Source organism: Crocuta crocuta, unplaced genomic scaffold (genome assembly GCF_008692635.1).
Source record: "Crocuta crocuta isolate KB4526 unplaced genomic scaffold, BGI_CrCroc_1.0 scaffold174, whole genome shotgun sequence".
Lineage (NCBI taxonomy): Eukaryota > Metazoa > Chordata > Mammalia > Carnivora > Hyaenidae > Crocuta > Crocuta crocuta.
Genome location: NW_027530330.1, coordinates 6,299,416 through 6,320,278, shown reverse-complemented (window position 1 = coordinate 6,320,278; position 20,863 = coordinate 6,299,416). Strand labels below are relative to the sequence as shown.

Sequence of the window (20,863 nt, the reverse complement as noted above, 5' to 3'; positions counted from 1 at the left end):
TATTGCTATATTCGTAAGTATACTACATAACAATAAGGTTTGTGAATGTTTCAACTAATGGAAAAAAATGTTATGAGTTTGGACCAATATATATCGAATGTTAATGTCAAGTCAGTGTATTAAGAAAGGAAGTTAGATGGACCATTTATAGAGTTGTGTCAAGTTGATAATTAAAGTGTCTCTTGATATGTTCAAAAAGAACCATACTAAATTCATTCATCCATCCATTTATGCATCCATCTGTTCATCTCCTTATAACACAATCACAAAGATTTCTTTTATTCAAACACATGTATTGGTTGGTTAAGCTAAACTTTAAAAGAGATGCAGAAAGGTTATTAAATCAATGAATTTGAAAAGATTTTATTTTTCCAAATGTTCACAAATAATGACCACTTAAAATACTGCAAATGCAAACAGTTAACTTCACTTTTGCAAAGCCAAATGAAGGATGAGATACATCTTAACCACCAGCTTTTCATGCCCAAAGAACACAATTCATCCTTCCCTTTTCCTCTTAGTGTAAGCATCTCCTTAGAGTAACTTGAAGCATTCTACCCAATTTTGTTTAAATAGTCATACAGATAATAAGTATACAGGAGTTAAAAATCCCCATAATAAACAAAGACTCAAAGCAGTTTAAAATAAAAAAGTGCATCCAGTAGTCAAACTTCTTAACTGAGTTTATAATCATTTATCTTAATGAATATCAAGCATAACTAATACATGATTATTTTATATATACAGAAAAAAGAGTTATTGTATTTTTCTCATTAAGAAAAGTCAGCAGTTGATAGTATTAAACGTTCATATGTTATTTTTTGTGAAAAATCATTACCTATTCATTGTTAATACCAAAAGTCTCTATAAAATGGCTTATCAAGGTGATGAAAAGATCAGGAGCAATTTTTACAGAAGATAGTCCCTCAAGTAATAATTTAACATGGGTGATATATACATTCCATTCTCTTAAATCCTAGGATGCATGAGTTATGAAGCATTGTACAAAGCCATGCTAAATGGATAGAAGGATGGCTACTTACCAACAGGGCGAGCTGTAGACATTACAATGGTGTGGTGAGAACATAAAGAAGAAATTAAAAAAAAAAAAAAGAAAGAAAAGAAAATTATCAGAATGCATGATGTGTAATGTTACATTTAAGTATGGACAGTAGAGTGATTTCTAGTCTTATAATTCAAGTATGAACAGGATGTCTGAGTTTGACTAAAACTGAAAGTTATACATATAATTCTAAGAAAATAATTATTTTGCATTCCAGAACTGGCTCTATGTGATTGGGAGATAATTTTATTTCAAGTGTGATTGTTATCACTTACTATAGGTATTACTTCAAAGAACTTTTTAAACAGACTGTATTACCCCCAAAGTTAAGAACCGGATAAATATAACTATTCAAGTCACAGACTAGCAAATGTCATGTCAATAAAAGAAGGCCTCACTGTCTGATTTAAATAGCAATTGGATTTTAAGCATGGTTAGTCAGAACCATTACAAGGACTACAGAAAAGCCCCTGACGCTGCTTTTCAGCCAGTAATAAGTTAAGATCACATCACTTTTCATCCGTGGACAGGGTGGATGAAAATATAACAAATAGGTTGGAACATCCTTAGAGATTTCAACTGAGTAGCTCCCTAACTACTGTTAAGCGTTTTTCTTTTCTTTCTTTCTTTTCTTTTCTTTCTTTTCTTTCTTTCTTTTTTTTTTTTTTTTTTTTTTTTTTTTTTTTTTTTTTTTGGCAGAGGGTAGGAAACAATGACTGACAAGTTGATTCTTGTTCACACTGAGAATGGCTTTCAAACTGCTGCTTCAACAAATTATTATTATTTTTTTTTATTATAGCATAACTTTCAATCACTAAAATCAGTAGTAATAGGCTGGCCCTGTTATTAATGCACAGCAATTGTAAGAGACACACATGGGCTTAATAATACTTTCTTTACAAAGAATAATGCCAAATCAATTTAGATAGTAAACCACTTTATATAAAAGCAATGGACAAATATAAAACATATGGTGCCATTATTCCAATGAAGAAGAAATATATTTAGTAGCATTAGAACTTTTATGAACTCTTACATTCAAAATAAAAACTTGCATGACAAACAAGTGTTTGACCCACATCCTAGTGGATAAAGCTCTAGTGCATATATAATGACTCTAGAATTTAGCGTAGGTTTATCTTGATGATGTCTCAATAGACATGATGAGATAGATATAGTTATTGAAATCATATTTATAGGCATTCACTCACTCAACCAATACATCATGTTTCCAGCTTTGTGCATTCTCTGAAACAATATGGAGCTGCCTCTGTAGGAGATTCATGGTCTTATATTATTATTTATAATTTAAAGGGGGATTAAGATAATTCAAAGAAGAATAAAGCAATTATAGCAGCAGGATGAAAATTCCAGCTTAGTGAAGTTCTAGTGTGTCCTACAGTCTATGATGTTTCCCATAGCAAGAGGAAGAAAAGAAGAAAGTTGCCCAATGCACAATTTCTTCCCTATCTTGGGGGGAGGTGCACAAAAATAATAACCAAGAAGGCGGCAATAGACTAATATCATAAAGTTGTGCCTCATTTGAAAGGTATATCTCTTATCTTTTGTCAATGTATCTTTTGTCAATGTCCAGTAGAAAAAGAACTTTGTCTTTTCATCTGAATTTGCATTTTTCAGGTGCCACCTCAGGCTGAATCTCAAATATAATATTTCATTTAGAAGCGAAAAGGCATTTTGAGTCTTGATAATAAAGAGAGAAAAAGAGAAAACCATGGTGAAAAGTTAGGTTTACAAAATATAAGATATATTTCTCTTTCACCTATTCTATGGTAATTCGAAAAAGAAAAAGGTATATTGCCCTAGAAGCAAGAGAGTTTTTCCAATGAAGTCTTGATTTATGCAAAGCCAATTTGAGCAATTGAAAATGGGAAAAATGTTTACAAATATGCAGTTTGCATTGTTAATACATTCTGGAGCCATTTAAAAAAAGCTCTCTTAGATCATGAATTATTTGATTAGAATATAAATGCTAGGAGGCTTGTTGTTGTTTAGCATTACTTCTTTCTGATTTTATGTCCGTCAAGTTAGTAAAAGAAGCTACTTGTTGTTAATTTTATAGTCTATTTTCACCTTATTTTGAAGTGGAAAACAACTGAGTAAATCTCTGTTCCAGATTTTGACTATAAAAGTCCTTTTCCTTTTCCCCAACTGAATATCATGATAAAATTTTAGCAGAAACATCCCAATTAAACTTCTTGTTTTTATTACATAGCAACATTTATCCTGAAAAAAAAAAAAAAAAACCAGCAGGTGGATGTTTTCAAAATCAGCAAATTAAACTAAACTGTGTCCCTGCATTAAATGGATGAAAATGGATGTGGCCTCTTGGGTCAGTTGACCCTGTTTTAATAAAACAATCCAGGGAAAGGCTAACCATTTCATGTACGTGCATAGAAAAATGAGCACAGAAAAAAAATTAAGTCATAGATAATACGTTCTCTCCTGTTAACCTCTTAGCATGAGAAGTTCCAACTGCTTTTCCTAATGGTAAAAAATATTTTTAAACAATATTTTACTCCACATTCTATTGTATTATGGAGATTTTTTTCTTTAACCCTGTTGCTGAGGTTCATTCAGTCTTAGATGAGTAATAAATACATACCACACAGATTAAACTCTCTAATCCATCTACAGGACACAGATTAGGGGAGAGACCATTTAAGGTTTGCTGATTTAAAAAAAATCCTATTAAAAACAAAAAAACTCTATTAGTTTTTTAAGTTAGCTCGAAACATCCATGCGAGAGGAGCATGCTTTGTTAAATGAAATGTTAAACCTGAAACTCTCAACAAATTACAAAAACAATTAGCTGGGAAATATTTTAAAGCAAACAGACCACTTCATGTCTCATTCAGCCAAGCATTCAAGTATAAAGAGAACCCCTGCTGTGTCTACAAACAAACAACTCCTCACATTTTCTCACCATTTATGTTTAGTCAGCAAATATTTTTTTAAATGGAACATTTCTTGGTGGGTTGCTTATTTTTTCCCCACCCACTTTAGAAACAACAAATAAATAAGCTTTGGGGAAAATTTGGTCAAGTGAATTATTTTCTCAAAGGGCAGCCTAGCAAACAAATCTGTATCAATATATAATTACCTACAGGGAATGTAAATTAGATATAGTAAAGTGGCTCACAAAGACTATCAGATTTTGATAATATATAATCAGCATATATATTTGATTGGTATATGCTCATAGCTTTCTATGATCTGTTAAATAATAAGGAGTGATGTTTTTAAGCAACTAGCTTGCCAATTTTGTCTAAATCTGTTTTGTATCTAAGTTCACACTAGAATGCCTAGAATGGGGGGAAAAATGGATTCAGTGGAATAAAAATGGAGCATTTGAGAAGTATGGAAATCATCAGGATTTTCCAAGTCATCCAAAAGAGCATGTCTCCTAATAGTTACCTGAAGGAAGTTAAGTTTTTTTTTGTTTTGCTTTTGTTCTTGTTTTGTTTTGTTTTTTAATGGTTTGATGCTGAAATCATAGACCAGCAAAAATCAGTTTTGGTCCTAATGGAGGACCAAGATGGGAATCCCTGACACATTCCTCATCAAGTCAAATTCCTCCAAACTTTTCACCTGTCTGTGAAGACTTCTGGGAATAAAGCTGCACAAGGTATGAGGTGTGACTAAACAGGGTAAGGTATAACTGAGATTAGGATGAGAGCATGCAGCTGACCTGACAAAGGATGAGAGGAGGAGTCGTCAGTTGGGGTGGTGGGTGAAAGGTGGAAAGGCAGCAGAGGGCATGCTCGCCTATCGCTGTTTGAAATCCCGCGAGTGTAAGTGATGCCGTGGATGATATCTCTCTGGCAAGAGTAAGTGTAGATGTCCACATGGTACCACTTGGTAGCTGGGGCTATATAATTTACTCATGTGGGTCGACATGGGCCAACAGGAAGACAGTTAATTCATTCCACCTCACTGTAGGGTTAAGTAATGCTTTCTTTCACTTCTAAGCAATTCCAGGGAGTCTATAAATGAACCTTATTCCCATGAATGAAAAACTGCATGACACTTTTCCTAGCCTGTGAAAGTTGTTAGAGGAACCACACTATTTCAATTATTTAAGGCCAATGAACTTCACAAATCACTCTCTCAATCAGATTTCTCAATGCGGTAGCTCGTTTTTCACCTTGGAAGCAGTGTTAGTTTTATTGTCTTTAATTGCTTTTTGGAGGCTGAAATAAAAAGAATTTCAAAGTAGTACTCTACTAATATAAACTGACAAACGAGTAAACAGAAAACAGAGTACCTTTGAAACTAATACTTAAAAGCAGTAAATACTTCAAAGCAGTGGGACCATGAAAATTAGTATAAATCTTTTCTACTCTTAAGATTTACTTTTAAATCATATTGGCTATTATTTATTAAATTAAAAAATCACTTCAAATAATCATCCCTTTGAACAAAATTTGAAAGTAATTTTATTTCAATTAATAATAGAAAGGACACAAAATCTAAACATTTTAATAAAAACAATAAAAGAGTGCCAGCTATTATTTTGACTGTGAGCTCACTTACCAATGTAACCAAATATTAGTCTGCTGATTCAATTGTATTTCACTTCTTACATTTCTTACCTCGGACTGTGAGAGAAGCAGAGGCTTCTACTTTTCCAACCCGATTCTCAGCAATACACATATAGGTGCCTTCATCTGTGCTCATGGCCTTTTTAATTCTCAGTGTGTAATCATCTTTGATGTCATACCTGTGTAGAACATGAATTGGTTTTATTAAATAACATAGTAGGTATATTAACATTGTTTTTGTCTTCATTTTTCTCTTCTGTGACTGTATTTTAACTAAACAAAACATATGTACACATAGACATGTAATATTCAGCCACAAATTACAATTGCTTAGATGAAAGTTTTTACTAATAGGATCATTAGTTTCATATGTGATCTCTTGCAGGTTGATTATCAATTACTGATATTTTATACATACATAAACAACTCTTACTGCATCAAGACTACCAAAGGAATTTTCAGCACTTTGACCTTTTCCGTGGCAGTTCTTAGATAGCAAGAAAGTAGTATATATTTCAGTTTCTTGGTGAGTGATATTCTATCGTTTTGTAAATTATGCTGCATTTAAATATCAGATTTAATTTTGGGGCATCTTGAATGTAGGCTGAAATATATTAAAGGAAATTTTTTCTCATATTTGTTGGCAAATTTACATAAATGCATTGTTGAAAGAATTAAGAAGGGGTCATTTCTTTTTAATTAGTTATATTAACTCTTAAAACATGCTAGGAATGATTCTTGGAATTGCACATCCTCAGCTCTTTCACACACATTTATTTGCTTACTGCTGTTTTTTAAGCTTATTTATTTATTTTGAGAGAGACAGAGACAGTGCAAGTAGGGGAGGTGCTGAGAGAGAAAGTGACAGAGAGTTTCCCAAGTAGGCTCCACACTGCCAGTGCAGAGCCTGATGCAGGGCTCAAACCCACAAAGTCCTGAGATCATGACCTGAGCAGAAACCAAGAGTGGGATGCTTAACTGAATAAGCCACCAGGTGGTCCTCTCACTTCTATATTTTTAACAAGTAGACTAACCACACTAGCTCAGAAAAGAATTATAAAATTTTAACATGAATCAGTTGAAATAATTGCATAAGAATATGCTTATTAGAGTCTAAGAGATTACAATTACACAAGCAGAAGAACAAAGCTATTATCATCCTTTTCATATCTGATCTTTCCTTTTGATTTTCATTGATGGCCTTTGGTATTTCACACACACAATTTTGCAATAGCTTTTGACTGATCACATTGCCTATCTTCCTAGTATGTATCACACAGATAAAGCTGTATTTTTAAAATATTACCTTAATTGGTTCTGTCTGCTCACAACTAGCTGTGATTTCCTATTGCTTTCAGGACAAAAACAAACTTTTTAGCCTTGCATTGAAGATGACTATAATCAGATTTTTTCAATTCTGGCTTTAGCTAAAAGAATAATAGCTTATGTTTATTGCAATATAAGACACAGACCTAATAATAGTTCTGTAATATAGAGCTTTGCATGACAAAAAGCAATGTCTATGAACCAGTCGTGCTAACTAAACGTAGCTATCCATGATCCTCTATCCTCTAATTATGGTGGTTACTTTATTGGTGGCATGTTTTAATTTAAACTTCTGCTTAGTTATAATGTCATAAGTTGTTAGGAAATTCTTTATCGATCTCTTGTTTGACACTTTCCATCCCCTCATTCGAAAGCTGTAATAATTACTCTCTCCTTGAAACTTACTGCTCTACAATCATTCTGCATTTGCTTACTTTTTGTATTTATTTTGATGAAGGCAGAGATCCTGTCTACTTCTCCCATTGCTATGTCCTCTCAGCCTCTAACACAGAGGTTTTAACATCCAGTAGCATAACCATGTGGTTTAGAGGATACATTTAGGAGCCAAATGGCCAGAGTTCTAATCTAGGACTCCACCCCCTCCTATGCTTGTAAAAGTGGACAAGTTACTTAAATTCTCTGGGTCTCATTTTCTTCATTAGCAAAATGGTGCTGATAATAACAACTAACTCATGGAATAGAAGTGAACTTTGAGGGCGATATTAAACCGGGACACAGAAATCACAATACATGTTAGCTATTTTTATTATATCTAGTAGGAGTTGAGAAACTATTGATTACATGATGAATATCTTCTTTCTTATTGATATAAGGGCCAACCAATTCTAAATGACTGAAAGGCTGCAAATTTACCACATTTGTCTACTAGGGTTTCCTTATGAGCTACATTTACATTTTAGGACAAGTCCTGGGCTAAAATGCATAAAAGACTAACGGCACATGTAAATTTTCTCTGCTTAACTTTGCCAATTTAAAATGTGAAAAAAAAATTTTTATGATGGCTTCAGAAAAGTTGCTGGTGATATATTTAATGTCTAATAAAAATAATCTTTCCTATTTCTGCATGACATGCTTAGGTCTAGGATACAAGAAATGAATAAAAATAATGTAGAACAGATCAACAAAATCAGGAGCTGATTCTTTGAAAGAATTAAGAACATTGATAACCCCCTATCCAGATTTATCAAAAAGAAAAAAGAAAGGACCCAAATGAATAAAATCACGAATGAAAGAGGAGAGATCACAACCAACACCGCAGAAATACAAACAATAATTATAAGAGAATATTAGGAGCAATTATATGCCAACAAATTGGGCATTGTGAAAGAAATGGACAAATTCCTAGAAACATCTAAACTACCAAAACTGAAACAGGAAGAAACAGACCCATAACCAGTAAAGAATGTGAATCAGTAATCAAAAATCTCCCAACAAACAAGAGTCCAGGGCCAGATGGATTTCCAGGTGAATTCTATCAACATTTAAAGAAGAGCTTTATTCTTTTGAGGCTGTTTCAAAAAATAGATATGGAAGAAAACTTCCAAACCCATTCTATGAGGCCAGCTTTACCTTAATTCCAAAATCAAAGACCCGACTAAAAACGAGAACTACAGACCAATTTCCCTGATGAACATGGATGCAAAAATCCTCAACAATATACTCCCCAACTGGATCCAACAACACATTAAAAGAATTATTAGCCATGACCAAGTGAGATTTATACCTGGGATATAGGGCTGGGTCAATACCCGCAAATTAATCAACATGATACATCATATTAATTAAAGAAAGGATAAGAACCATATGATCCCCTCAATAGATGCATACAGATATTTTGTAGATATTTCTAATTCATCTCAAAAAACTGAATTCTGGTTAGAATTTTATTACTGTTTCTTGTTTAACTTAGTAACATCTCTCCATAGCTCTCTGAATTTTTATCAAAAGCTAAAAGAGGGGAAGATAAACTTGAATGTCTATAAAGTCCTCTCTGGATCAAACACACATGAAAACAATATTCTAATTTTTTAAAAAAAATCTTTGTTTATTTTTCAGAGACAGAGAGAGACAGTGCAACTGGAGGAAGAACACAGAAAGAGAGACACAAAGAATTCGAAGCAGGCTCCAGGCTCTGAGCTGTTAGCATAGAGCCTGACATGAGGCTCAAACTCATGGACTATGAGATCATGACCTGAGCCAAAGTTGGATGCTCAACCAACTGAGCCATGCAGGTGTCCCAGTATTCTAAGTTTTAAAAAAGGATACTTATATTATCCATGATTTCTGAGAAAAAAAAAAACACAAAAACAATTGTATGTTGCCTCACAGTTCAAAAGAGAGAGAGAGAGAGAGACCCACTAGTGCATAGCATCCTGAAAATAATCCTCTGAACCAGAAATTGTAATTTTACAGGTGAGGAAACTGACCCTTAGTCAAGCAAAGTGATTTGCTCAAAGTATTTTACCACTAAAGAGAAAAATCAGATTTTTTCAAAATTCAAATCTTGAACACTGTCTTTCAACCTGGTGCTTTTTCCACTTTTTGTGTTCAGTACAATACTTTGTTGAACTTTTTAACTTAAGACATATAGGCCACAATATTGTATCACTTGGATAAAAATATAATTTCACATTCAGCAAACATATTTATACCTTCTGGCAAATTTTACTTCAGGTTAGATAAATTCATTATACAGCAAACAACTTGGGGGATAAATAGAATGAGAGAGGTATTTATATCTTGCTTTAGTAAGAAAAAGTGTTTAGGAGAGCTTGGGTGGCTCAGTCATTTAAGTGTCCGACTTTGGGTCAGGTCATGATCTCCCAGTTCATGAGTTCTGGGCCAGCAGTGAGCCCTCTGCTGTCAACGCAGAGCCTGCTTCGGATCCTCTGCCCTTTGAAGGCTCTCTGTCCCTTCCCTGATCTTGGGCATGCTCCCTCTCTCTCTCTCTTTCAAAAGTCAATAAATATTTTTTAAAAAGTGTTTAATTATAAATTACACATTACATAGTATCTGAACCCAAAATAAGTCTGAAATCAGACTTGCTAAGGTTTCTCATTTTTTTAAGGAGTGTTTAAGAAGGCCAAGAATAGGAGTGGGAATACTGTATCAGTGTTTCAATATTTTAAATTGTTTTTTGTTTATCAAGGGTTCCTTGATCAGGAATCCAATTGTGCATTCTACTCAGTAATTGTAATTTTGTCTCCATAAGAAAAATGAAAAATAAAATAGAGCTTGAAGGAATAAACTGAATTTATCTTAGCTACGATGAAAAGAGACTACCTTTCAAAGACACCATGCCAGTATCAGAAAATAGTAAGTATAATTTTTTTTCTAATTATAGACAGAATTTTAGTAACAGGCTGTAAAACTCTGGATAAAGACAATGATTTGGCAGTAGGGAGATTCTTGTTAGAATATTTATAGGATTCCAACTAGGTACAGAAAGTACGTGTATCTGGGTCATAGGCCCATTCGCAGTCAGTTAAGCTTTGGAGTAGAAAGAGGTTTTTACATGATCATGTTTAATTTTTTTAACTTTATTTATTTCGAGAGAGAAGGCGTGAATGGGGGAGGGTCATAGAGACAGGGAGAGAGAGCATCCCAAGCAGGCTCCACGCTGTCAGCATGGAGCCTGATGCAGGGCTCAAATGCACAAACTGTGAGATCAAGACCTGACGCTCAAATGCTTAACCAACTGAGCCACTCAGGCACCTCCATGATAACTTTTAACGATCTTCCCTATATAAAGTGATTATTCATTGGGGGCGCCTGGGTGGCTCAGCTGGTTAAGTGTCCGACTTCAGCTCAGGCCATGATCTCACGGTTCATGGGTTCGAGCCCCGCGTCGGGCTCTGTGCTGACAGCTAGCTCAGAGCCTGGAGCCTGTTTCAGATCCTGTGTCTCCCTCTCTCTCTGACCCTCCCCTGTTCATGCTGTTTCTCTCTCTCTCTCTCAGAAATAAATAAAACATAAAATTTTTTTAAATGAAAATCACTGATATTTGAGAAAATTATAATGAAAATTTAATAATTTTAATTATTTTATTCAAGAAATACTAACATTTAAGGAGACTTACATGTCTTCATGCCAGGTACTGTATTAAATGTTGCAGCTACATGCTTTCGTAGGCCTAGTGAGATGATTCTTAACTGGAAGGGATGAATGCCTCTGCCCAAAGGTATATCAGAACTACCTCTAAGACTTCTCCAGCTGACACATATGTTTCCTCAGACCCAAGGTTTGATATGCACACATTTCTGAGGGCCATGCTATTTGATCCCAATTAGAAATAACTGCTAAATACATTGTCCTTCTGGGTCCCATCACACAAAACCAACAAACCAACAACAAAAACAAAAACAAAACAGATTTGAAGACTCTCTGGTATCTTTGGGTGCTCAGAATCTTTAAATCACATTTTTCACGGGATCTTTGTCTTAGAGAAGACTGTGAATATTTTCAGCATTATGGATTTATATAAAAATCCATATACATATTTGAATATATATAAAATGCCTGAATCTTTCCATCAAGAGCAACTTTAAAATGCTCCCCTCTGCAACCATCCATCAACATTTGAATCCTGTGTGCCACAATCTACCAACCAGTCTTCCAACTTTTCCTTAGGAAAGCAACCTCTTTCATTTTTGAACATCTCTATTAGGTGATCTTCTATAGATGATAAGATAAAACACTTATAGAAGTTTCAAGTAATCTTATTACTTCCTGTGAGAACCAGAAAAGTGCACTCTCTCTCCTGCATGAAGCCATATGAATTATCTCATTTTTAGGTCAAATATTTCTAACAACAACAAACTGTATAATGTGATAGCAGATATGTAATCTAAGGGTTTTAAAGAGAATGAAGAGCATCAGTACAAATTCACTGGTTGATATACCTAAATATGATTATTTCATTCTACCTAAATATGTTTCTCATTCAGAATAAAACCTACTTCTTTTTAAAAAAAATTATTTTTTTTTTTTTATTATTGAGACAGAGATAAACAGAGCATGAGTTGGGAAGGGGCAGAGAGAGAGGGAGACACAGAATCCGAAGCAGGCTTCAGGCTCCAAGCTGTCAGCACAGAGCCCGATGTGGGGCTCGAACCCATGAACCGTGAGGTCATGACCTGAGCCTAAGTTAGATGCTTAACTGACTAAGCCACCCAGGTGCCCCAAAACCTACTTCTATGATCTTCAATGTTTTAGATAATCTATTCTTTACCTATCTATCAAGCTTAATGTTCACCTTTTTCTAACAGCATGACCTTTCATTTCGTTGTTTAAAATAACTATCTAAGGTGCTTGATTAGGCAGCACATATACTAAAATAACTACCTAGGTACCATATACTACCATTGCAACTTCATGGAATACCCTTCCCCTACATCTTCCATTGTTAGTCCTTCTTGATTTTCAAGATTATTCAGATATTCCGTTAAAGATGTCTTTCTGCTCAGATAATGTGAAGTAGTTTTCTCCCCACCAGTAACTTTTAAAATGTTTGTTTGTTTATTTATTTATTTAGAGAGAGAGAGCATGCAAGAAGTGGAGGGGCAGGGAGATAGAGTTAGAGATACAGAGAGAAGGGGGGGCCAGGGATCCAAGCAGGCTCCATGCCATCAGTGCAGAATCCGATGTGGGGCTGATCTCACTGGTTCCTGAGCTGAAATCAAGAGTTGGATGCCTAACCGACAGAACCACCCAGATGAACCCCCACCAGTAACTTTAAAAAAATTACTTTTATCTTTTTAAAATTTCTTTTGTTACTTTATTGTTCTTGAAAGCATATATCTCCTTGAAGTTTTTAGCTTGCTTGTTTATTTCCTTTTCAAGAGCATGTGTGTTTCATGAGAACAAGAATTGAATCCCTCTTATTCCAAACTATGTGCCCCATGTCCTATCAAACACCACATGAAATCTTGGATATGCTCAATGAATGCTTATTGAAAGAATGATGAATCACCCAACAAATGCTCAAAATTACTCTGTAGTTCTTTCTGAGCAGGGTTACAAGTAAGACAGTTGTGGTTAGAACAGAAAGAGTAACTAATCTGAAATATATCATTTGACTATATCAAGAAATATAGTAATGTTGTTAGATTTATACATCAGCAGTTAGCTCTGACATGTAAGCTGAATTGATATCAATGTAATACCATAAATGTAAGAACTCAAAATATTTAATACATAAATGCTACTTTAAAAAGAGACCTAAAATAAAGAAGTTAGCAAATCTTGACCAGCAATCTAGACATTTGGTTTAAAAATTATCATCAACAAATTTCCCTCTGTTAATTAAAAACATGAAAAAATAATCACCCTTTCTACAACAGAATAAATGAAATGACTCTAGTAGAATATCTAGACTCTTCTGATCCATAGTTAGATGTGTTATCCATTGCACCACTGGTCTTGTCTAGTAGAATATCTAATACAAATATGAAGACTATGAGAAAACAAGTTAAAGGTATCTGTTTTGCTGAATGCTTTCACATTTATTATCTCATTATTTTGGCAACTTGGGTGGTCTCTAATCACATGTCTTGTGAAAATAAAATAATGACAATAAAAATACATTTGCATATTGTTTTCAAATACACTCTTTAATTTATCCTCATAAAAATTCTGGTAGGTTAGGTGGAAAAATAGGATTTCCCCCATTTTAAAAATACAAAAAAACTTAGAGATATAAAATTCAACCTCCCTGAATGCAAACTATATAGCTTGTTAATAAATACACTTTTATAAAATATTGCATAGCAGAACCTGGCATATAATGTTTAATTTTATTCCATATTTATCTCAAGAGGAGTGATAGACATAACAATCAGGTTACATACATGAATTTAAACTTTTCATAGGTAAAAATGAAACTTCAAAAGAACACTATTTCAGTAGAGAAAACCCCGAATAACATGAATCTGTAAACATAGAAATATTCAGTATATCAATATTAAGGGTGAACAGTTGCCTAAATTAAAAACTTCTATGGGTAGGGTGAAGTGGGTATGGGTACTATTTTATTATGTAATTGTAAGGAAATACATAAAAATTAGTTATTCTAAGAAACTTACAGATAATCAATTCTGAGACAGAGTATAGAATTAAAAAATTGAGTCTAGTTTAATGTCCTAAATTTAAGATTAGAAAAATAGCACTTTGCTATCTAGAATGTTGAAATTCATTGGTAGCAAAAGTTTAGACCATATTGGAATCTAGAATCTAGATTGTAATCAACTGGAGACAGAGTAAAGATTCATTTTTTTAAAAATAATATGATGTATAAATTTATAAAGAAAAATTAAAGCTTGGGGAATACTACCAAAATGGCAGCTCTCCTACAGATTAGTACTTAATGGGTTCAATAAATACATGGTCAATGCCTCATGGTCTGGGTACAGAATTTTATACTAGATTATATAAATTCATAATTGCAATTTGGTTATTTGTGGGCTGAAATACACATGAAAGCAAGGTGTATGTGTGTGTATCTGTGTGTGTGTGTGTGTGTGTATCTGTGTGTGTGGCTCATAGACATCTTAAAATTACTGCAGTAACTGATATCACTTAAAATTTTGACATCTTCATATAAAGTTTGGATTTTCAAATCAAGGCCTATTTTACTCCAAACTACACACCCTTTCTCCTTTATCACATTGCCAACCCAGTGGGTCTAATACAACGGTGCACTGTACAGCCAGGAAAACTATTCTTCCTTCTAACACCACTCAACCACTATGACAATTTCTTCATCCGAACCCTGATGGTACCCTGATGAGCCCAGGGAGCTCAAGCAGATCATAAACCTTTACCAGTTTTCACAATAAGAAGCATCTTGGGACAGAGAAATGATATACTTACAATGTGATCAACTTAACTACTACTTGAAAAAACTTAAGAAATACAAGAATTGATTTTAAAGAAATTATAACTAAAAACACTTCAAAACTGAAAAAGAAGTAAATATGTGGCTCATTCCTAATTACACATTTACGCAATATGAGGCAAAAATGACAAACTTCCTTTCCAAGGCCACACATTGAGGCAATTACAATCAGGGGAAAAGCTGTCATGAGTATCTACACTAGTCTCTGTTTTCTCTAATGGGTCATGGTTTTTCTGAGACAATCATTTACTTCTTAAATCTACATATATCACAAGCAATTGGATGTGAAATATTTCTACAGGTCCAATAAATGTGGCCTTATTTCTTATATTTCTTTCTGGATAAGTTGGGATGTGCATAATAGTAATCTCATTGATGCTTTTCACTACTACATTGGATAATTGGAGATAATAATCATTTTTCCCTAGAATGCAAATATTGACTGAGTAATATACAAAACTGTGAAAACAACTCCTTACATTTACAGATCTTTATAGTCTACAAAAGAGTTTAATACATGGTTTCACAATAAAGGACTTAGTAAATATCGCCTATTTCCAAACATCATTTTATAGAAGATTCTGAGATTGTTGTCTTGAGTTGTAAAGAGACTGGAATCAGTATCTTCTGCAAGTACATTTATTCTTCTAATACAGAGTGTATTAGAAGGCACACTCCTTCCATTTGACATGGGTTTTATTGGTGTGTGTGTGTTTGTGTGTGTATGTCCGCATGTGCGTGCACATTGGGCAGGTGTGCACTTCTGTACCAGTTATTCTATATTCAAAGTTTCAAAAATTCCAGGAAATAACTTTATCAATACTTTACTCAATATTCCTCTAAAACCAACTATAATCCTAACAGCTTTATAAATGTGTTTACTAATACATACACACTTTAAAATCATTCTTTAATTAAACAATCTAAAGTACTTAAATTTTTCCTTGATTTGTTCCTCCTTCTTCAAATAGTTGAGAATCAGTTTTAAATAACTAAAGCACACTTTGGTATAAAGGAGATACTTTGTAAATATGTTACAATATATATGATCAACATGTAGGAAGTATTGTCTGACTTTAATCAAAAACAGGGGGAAAAGAATGAAATAGAGGGAAGAAAATACTGGTGAGGAAATCCTAATAGAAATTGGGTGATTTTGATTGTGAAATCTGTCAGTCTCAGTCTTGTATAAATGCAGTCATTGTTGCCAGGTTTGATTAATGACAGTTGTACAATCATGTGCTGACAGTTCTCACCATAAAGATACCTTTTTTTCCCGATATGGAACACTGTTGAAAAATGCAACCCAATCAGATTTGGCCCCCAGACAACATGTGCTATCATCACTGTACCATGAATTGAGATTGATTGGTAACCAGCTGTGACAAAGTGGGAAAAGAAGCTCCGGTTTTTGTGTTGTTTTTTTTTTCCCCCCCAAATTAAAAAAAGGAAAAGGAAACTGAATTGTGTCAAAACCATTACCATCTGTTCAGTTAAATAATAAACAAAACAAAATAAATGTATTTTAATACTTAAAACAACAGTTTATGTGCAAGGTTCTGTTTATGTGTGATCTTATATTTGATGATTAATTCTAAAAGTGTTTCAAAAGTGAAAATGTTATTCATATTCAAAAAGGAGGGGATTGTATTCTAAAATTACTTCTAAATTTAAAGGATCTCTTTTATATCTTTCATGGACAGTGGGGAGATTTCCTATAAATATAAGTTTACTCTGAAGTTACCAAAAAAGATTTTTTTTAATTTTTTTTTTTTAAATTTCTGAGAGAGAGAGAGACAGTGTGAGCAGGGGAAGGGGAGGGTCAGAGAGAGAGGGAGACACAGAATCTGAAACAGGCTCCAGGCTCTGAGCTGGCTGTCAGCACAGAGCCCGACACGGGGCTTGAACCCACAAACCATGAGATCATGACCTGAGCCGAAGTCGAACGCCCAACCGACTGAGCCACCCAGGTGCCCCACCAAAAAAGATTTTTGAAAATTGGCAAAATTTTATACACAACCACATAGCATACATTCTCATACTTTGCAATCCTTGATGCATTGTAAGCTTCCAGGGTAGGAAATTTTCCTGATTATCTGGCTTTTGTAAATATAATTCAGATAACTTAGGGACCCCTCCCTTTAAAGCTTTCCATGTTGCCCTTAGAATTTAGGAGGAGAAAAGAACAAAAGAAAATACCACACAATTTCTTTCACTAAGTGGAATTTTACCAGGTTCAGTTCAAATCCTGTGCATCTCATTGCCTTTCTTGAATTATGTGAGGGTTCTGCACTAATAAAACTTCCTGAATGGCTGTTCCCATTTCAAAAGCACCTCTGTTTTTTATGGGAGGAAATTTATTTTCTCAAGATCTTTACTTTTTGAAATCACCTACTACTTCTTGCTACGAGATGTCTGGCTCCAATTTTAGAACAAATGGTTTGAATTAGCACTTAAAATTTTATTACGTATCTGCTTTATTAATCATTATGTTGGCCATTGGTAAAAAATTATGAATTGAACCAGGAAACATTAAATGTCTTTGTAAGTAAATATGACTTTCCTCCCTAAACGAGAGTTAAAAAAAAAAAAGTTTGTTTTCAATTTTCAAAATACTTACACTCAATCCAAATAGCTGAAGATAACCTTACACCTTTTAGACTCTTGCAGAAAATGAAGAAATGTCTACAATAAGGGCCATTCCACAGTTTTTTAATTCAATGAAATTTAACTATGGAGACTTTATATAAAAATATCACAAAGCCTATTGTCCTGCTTTCAAAAGGATTTTCAGGATAAAAATTACTCATTAATCCTATGGAGTCATTCATTGATTAAAAGACACATTAATCAACTAACTGCTAGCACTGTATAGATTACAGTGGACATGGAGATACAGCCATTTAGAACTCATGATGATGTTTTTCAACTACTCAAAGAAGCACATGTTAACAAGTCACAACTTTAAATTGAGGCACTCCTACATAGAACATAAACTTTCTTGGAGAAATTTAAATCATGTGCCTTTTTCACTCTTGAAAGCTGATAAAAGGGAAAAAGTTGCTCAATTTTCCAAAAACAATCTTTCTGCTCACAGTTTTTCAAACAAAATCCTTCCACAGACAACACTGGAAACTATCATTAAAGCTCATGTAAGCATCTCTAGGGAACCTAAATCCCAGGTGATAATTTCATACTCTCTAATACTTACGGTATATTCTCAAGTCAAGTTCTTAAATAGCAGTTGAAGTCTGGGAGCCAAAATGAGCCCAGTAGGTCACTATCAAGCTGGCAAACAGATTCTGAGTCAAGTTTTCTATCCTTTACACCCAACTTGGGTCACATTCTCCTTTTTATCTATAATTATACTACTACAAATATAATACAAATTGTAATATGTAATACTATATATTACAATTATACAAGCTAAGGGTTGCAGTTTGAGGAAGAAATGGCTACTTATTCTTTCAGGATTCAGGTCATGAGCATTTCTGGGCAGGGCACCTAAGACCAGTGTGAGGCAGATGTCTTCTTAAACAACGAAAATTAATGTAGCATTCATTAAAAAGTAAAGAAAATAAAAATTGTGGGAGTTGAGACTTCTGGGAAATAGTAAGAGGCAAAGCGGTCTCTAAGAGGACTTGCTGTTCTGTTCTGGAAGCTTCTACTGAAAGCCAAGATGAAATTTAAAATATGATGGTGTTCTGACTCTGCCCTAAGTAACACAACAATATGTGAGATTCTCTTGGCTTCCCCTAAAGGCTGTCCATGTGACATAGGTGGCTCCCTCCTTGTCAGCCTGACCATAGATGGAAAACCCCTTTAGCACAGCTGAGAGAGCAGAGCCTTCTGCAACTGAAAAGCTGAGAGAAAACAAGCAAACGAAAAATGTTTAAAAATACCCACGCTAGGATAAAAATACTATAATTGATTTAATGAAGTGCAGATTCCAGATCACAGGATAAGTAGGCCCAAAAGAACACTCCCGGGGTTCCCTGACACCGCCGACCATGTTGAAACCTGAGCCTCTCTCTGGAGCTGGAGTAATTAAACCAAACCGCAGCTGAGCCCTTCCAGAAAGGCCGAAGTATCCTGCTCACCCCAAACTAGAAGTGCCTGCAAGTTTTAATGACGGCAGTTTGCTGCCGTGTTTTGAGTGCCCCTGTCTCCCCATCTTCTACTCCTCTGACAGACAATGGGGCCTCCAGGGATTAATTCTCTGGGTGCACATTTGTGAACAACTGTAAAGTTCACAGCCTGTTGTCCTTAGTCACCACCTGTTTCCATCTTCTCTTGTTACCTTATTCTCTCATTTTTCACCTCTGGAGTGAGTTTTGTCTCCTCGGATACAACCTCTCAAAATTGCGTTTTCTAGCCGCCTCCATAAAATTTTTCTCTGTGGCTTCTGAAATACTAGTTCACTGATCTGTACAACTTCCTTACCCTCTCTCACAGATTTTTCTCTTCACCTCGTGTCTTAATGGGAATCTGGCTTTTTCCTGAGAGTTCGTGAAAGTCTGGAAAAGGAAGAGGTGTGGGAAGGATACTCCCTGCCGTTCCAAACAATAACTCAGTAAATATATTTCTTTTTAATTATATTTTTAGTTTATTTCTGAGAGAGAGTGAGAGAGAGACAGAGTGAGCAGGGGAGGGTCAGAGAGAGAGACACACAGAATCGGAAACAAGCTCCAGGCTCTGAGCTGGCTGTCAGCACAGAGCCTGACGCGGGGCTCGAACCCACGAACTGTGAGATCATGACCTGAGCCGAAGTCGGACACATAACCGACTGACCCACCCAGGCGCCCCAGTAAATATATTTGTTTAAATGGGTTGCTTATCCCATCATACAAAAATAAACCAAACCAAACCAAAATCCTAGTTCATTGAATAGGAATCATGTCACCCAGTTTGCAAATGGAAACTTTAGAATTTCTTCCTCTTTAGAAAATATAGTAATTAACAGCACTCAATTCCTATGGTCATTGTAAGATTAAGCAAGTTAATACATTTGAGTGTTGAAACCTGAATTTGGTAGATAGTAAATGCTCAGTAAATGTCACCTGAGATTTTCCATGGCTGCCCCTCACTTCACTTATATCTCCTCCTCCAGTGAAAGTGTCTCTATCTTTCTTTAGCATTGTCTTATAGGAGATCCTCAGTGTTGCTGGGATGGCTCTGCCTTTGAAATCTAAAGTTCACGTCTTATCCTGCCCTAACCTTGGATGTTTCCCACTGTATTAATTAGCTTACAAACTGAACCTCTTCCTCCATTTCTCTTTATCAATCCTTTGCATCATCACTTCCTCCTCTATCCTACCTTCCATGTTCCATAAGTTGCTTGCCACATCCTCACTTTTCTTGTGTTACTGTCTTTGTGTTGCATTTAAGTGGCAAGCCTCAATTATGGATTAATATAATAGTCTACCATCTTCTTTATATACCAAGAGTAGACTTATAAATGCTTCAATTTACCCTCAACTGGCTCTCTAGAAAAAAGTCCATCCAAACTTCTGAACCTGCCCAATATGTTTTGTTTTGTTTGTTTTCCTGATCTGGTCTCTGCTCACCTCTCCAGTCCCATCTTGTACCATTGCCCATCTTATAGCCAAGCCCTCAAATGTATTCCAGAATTCTTAAGTTGTCTCCTGCTACTGCATCTCTGCAGATGCTGTGTCCTCACATCTGGACTTTTCTCCATGCCTAGCCATTCCCCAATTCTCCCTCCTTATAGCCTCACTACCTCTGCTTATACTAATACAACATCAATGTATTCATATCTATCTACACTTCCAGGGTTTAAGCTTCACAAAGGCATGGTCATGTCTTTATTCACAGTTCTATCCTCAGAGCTTAGTACAGTGAATTGAATAGGAGGTGGCCAAGACCAATTTATTCATGAAAACCTAAATTAAGGCTATACATACACAGGAAGAGGAAGGTTCTACTTTTTCACCAATACCAACATCACTGATAAAAAATGCCAATTCTGTATAACAG

At 34.9% G+C, this 20,863-nt stretch overlaps 1 protein-coding gene across 1 annotated transcript in view; it reads right to left on the bottom strand.

Moving 5' to 3' along the window:
- The window catches only part of ROBO2 (roundabout guidance receptor 2), a 608,353-nt gene that overhangs the window by 125,872 nt on the left and 461,618 nt on the right, over positions 1–20,863 (bottom strand). The window contains exon 6 of the mRNA XM_077765658.1: positions 5,677–5,804. Coding sequence (XP_077621784.1) covers positions 5,677–5,804 — 128 coding nt within the window. The remainder of the gene's footprint in view (positions 1–5,676; positions 5,805–20,863) is intronic.